Genomic DNA, 3,287 nt, shown 5'->3' on the forward strand with positions numbered 1-3,287 from the left:
CAGCTGTCCCAGCCCACAACCAGCACCATCAGGATTCAGAGTTAACAAGTGTTGTGGCTCAAGGCTCCCGGTGCCTGTGCTGTCAGTGCCAGACAGGGTGGGATCACCTCGGGTTCCTGTTCCACCCAACCACCTCAGCAGCTCTCACTTCACAGAAATTAAGGGTAAATCCTTCTGACAGCAACAGGCATCACAGGCTCTCCCAGATGGTGGGAAAGACCGGCAAAACCCAGGGGTTTGGATTCCATCCCACCTCATTGTCATGAATACCTGCTGGTCGGTGGCCCCTCCCAGAGGCAGTGGATGCCTGGCAAGTGGGTTTTTTCAGGGAAAAAACCATAAATGGAGGCAAAATCTGGCAGGTGCTTCTTGTCCCCAGGACCAGAGTCACCCAGCACCCGCAGCATTGCCCTGTGAGTGGTGAAGGAGCTTGGAGGGGGTTTGGATGCTTCAAAATGGCTGCCCTGGCTCTCTGTGGTGCCATGGCCCAAAAACCAGTTTCCCAAACTGGTTTAGGTGTGGGGTGAAGTGGGCAAGGCTCTGCAGGGCCCCTCCAGACCGGGGACCGTGTGTCCAGTGGGTGCCAGCAACACCCAGCACCTGCAGCCGTGGAGCCACCATGAGCATCCCTGTGACCAGGGAGGACAAGGGACCAGGCTACAGACATTGGGGAAACCAGCAGGGATGTGGAAGGTGCCCCTGGGGTGATGGTGACACACGGGGTGCCGTGGGAAGGTGCCTGTGGGAAGGTGGCCGGGCAGTGAGGACCAGCTGGAGGTGGTGGCATTGCCCCAGGAGGGCTGAATGTCACCCACGCTGCTCATTTAAGGGACACTGAGGCCCAGGATGGCCAGGGAGGTTTGACAAGACAAGGAGGTTTAACAGTGACACTGAGCTGGTCCTGCAGCAAGTGGGCACAGCTCCCCAGGCAGCTCCAGCACACACCAGTACAGCCCCAGCCCCTGCAGCTGGGCACACTGGGAGCACAGTCATCCACACCCATAGAACAAAGGGCCCAGGACAGGTATCAGGGCCACCTGGATGGGGGGACATGAGCCCCACGGTGCTGGTGCCATCCCCGTGTTGGGGGTGGCGCAGAGTGGTTGAAGCAGAGAAGGGGAACAGGGATGGGGTCAGGTGACATCTCTGCTCCTCATTGTTCCCTCACAGCCTTGGCACTGCCTGGTCTGTGCACCCTGGCTGTGCCACCTCGGAGACAAAGAGTGGCCTTGGTCACCCCAGGGGACACCTCGGTGGCACTGTCACCTCCACCAGCCTGGGGCTGGCTCAGCACAGGCACCCAGAGCCTTCATCCCGGGCAGGGCAGGAGGTGCCACTGCCAAGGCAGGAGGTGCTGGGAATGGGGGCCTGGTGGGATGGAAGGTGCTGCCTCCAAAGCCAGGAAGGAGCTTGAGAGATCATCCTGCAGGGTGAGAGGGGATGAGCTGGGTGTGGGGTGGGAAGGTCACTGGTAAGGGACAGTCTTGAAGCTGAGCCTTTGGGGATGCCAACAGCACCAGGACACATGGGGGGAGGGGGGAGGGCACAGCCTGACCCCAATTAGCAGCACCAAGTTTCTCTGGGTGTGAGCAGGAGCTGCTTTCCCAGCCCAGGAGCTCTCAACAATTCAGCCTTCCCCTAAAATAAATGGATTAAAATCTCCCGGATCTGGGATATCCGAGGGAATAAATGCCAACAAACATGTTTAGGAGCAGAGCTGTGAAAAGGAAAGTGACCGAAAGCCAGGAAACTCCTGCACAGCCGAGAAACACCCTCTGGATTTATCCTGAAGGAGGGGGAAGGTGAGCGAAACGCAAAGCGAGACTTTACAGAGCGAACGGAGGGGACAGCTGGGGACACGGAGGCCATTCCCACCGGGAATGGCGGGACTTCAGCCCGGGGATGAGCCACCCGGGGTTGAGGATTGGCCTCAAAGCTTCTTCATCCCCCCGAAACACCCGGTGTCCCCCCTCCACCCAAAAGTGGGGACCCCTCCCCGCTCGCTGCCTTCCCAAGGATGAGGAATGAACAGGAGCGACGGCGGGAAGAAAGTGCCCGTCAGCAGGATGACACCATCACCTCCAGAGCGGCTCCGGAACCCGTTTCCATCGCTGCCTCTGTCCACCGACCACCCCCCGATCCCGGGGACAACACGGGCTGAGGCCCCAGATCTCAGCAATCCCCCTTCCCCCGTTCTCCTCGCCGTGAGGAGCCCCCGGCACGGCCGCGGGGGCGACTTGGAGGATGCTGATTGTACATTAACGAACCGCCCCGCCGGGATAATTAATCGCAACATCGTCGGCACTGGTTTGAGCAGAAACCCCCCGAATCCCCCCCGCACTCCCTTCGCCGGCTCCTCTGGCAGAGCCTGATGAAGATTGATTCACGGGCGGCGGCAAGCGCAGCGCTGAATTACCACGAAGACCGGCAATCCCATTAAAATTAAACCTTTCCTTTCTCCTCGCCCCCCGCGTCCCGGTGTCCCCCCGCCGCGGGCAGGTGGGTCCCGCTCGGAGGCAGGAGAGTTTCCAAAGTGCTGGCAGCGGCTCCAAGTTTCCCTCTTGCCCCGACTCGGGGGAGCGGCACCCCAAGAAACATCCTTGGGAGTCCACCAGGATGGGAAACCGCCGGCGGGAGCGAACTCGGAGGGGAGAGATTGCAGTTGGGAACAAAGCTCACACCTGCCGGAGACGCAACCCCGGGCGCTGACAGCGCCGGGAGCGGGTGCCCATCCATCTCCCCGGCCAGCGCTGGGGCAGGGCACGAGGGTGGCATTTCCTATATTTTGATTAGCATTTTTCCTTTTGTGGTTTTTTTTTCTATTTTTTTTTTTTTTTGGGTGGCGGTGAAGCATCCCCGAGCCGGTCCCAACGCAAGGTCACCGCCGAGGCGGCGCGGGGAGCGCTGACAGGCGAGCAGCCTCTCGCACAAAGCACCCCCGGCATGCCGATGAGCCTTACCAGCTGCAGGCAGCAGAATCCCACCAGCGTGCACCGCCCGTTGCATCTCCCCATGGCTCCCCAGCCGGATCCTCGGGGCTCCCTCGCCGTGGCCTCTCGCCGCCGCCGCCGCCGCGCTCCCGCTCCTCACCCGGGGAGCGTCCGGGGAGGCTCCAGCACCATGTCCTGCTGCTCTCCAGCCCCGCCGGCTCAGCACCGCGGCGGGCTGTGCTCGGCGCGGGGCATCGCCCCCCTTCTCATTCTTCTCCCTCCGCCCCCCGCCCCGCTACAGCGCGCTGGGGCGGCGCGGGGCCCGCGGGGCCGCGCAGCGCTGGCCGCGCATCCCCG

The 3,287-nt window shown here is 62.0% G+C and overlaps 1 protein-coding gene across 1 annotated transcript in view; it reads right to left on the bottom strand.

The window, feature by feature from the left end:
• NKAIN1 (sodium/potassium transporting ATPase interacting 1) overlaps window positions 1-3,233 on the bottom strand; it is a 34,573-nt gene extending 31,340 nt beyond the window's left edge. Inside the window, exon 1 of the mRNA XM_027694004.1 lies at window positions 2,961-3,233. Coding sequence (XP_027549805.1) covers window positions 2,961-3,014 — 54 coding nt within the window. The 5' untranslated portion in view covers window positions 3,015-3,233. The remainder of the gene's footprint in view (window positions 1-2,960) is intronic.
• Window positions 3,234-3,287: the final 54 nt, after the last annotated feature.

The sequence above is a fragment of the Neopelma chrysocephalum genome, unplaced genomic scaffold, assembly GCF_003984885.1.
Source record: "Neopelma chrysocephalum unplaced genomic scaffold, ASM398488v2 Primary Assembly neopelma1_95, whole genome shotgun sequence".
NCBI classification, from domain to species: Eukaryota; Metazoa; Chordata; class Aves; order Passeriformes; family Pipridae; genus Neopelma; species Neopelma chrysocephalum.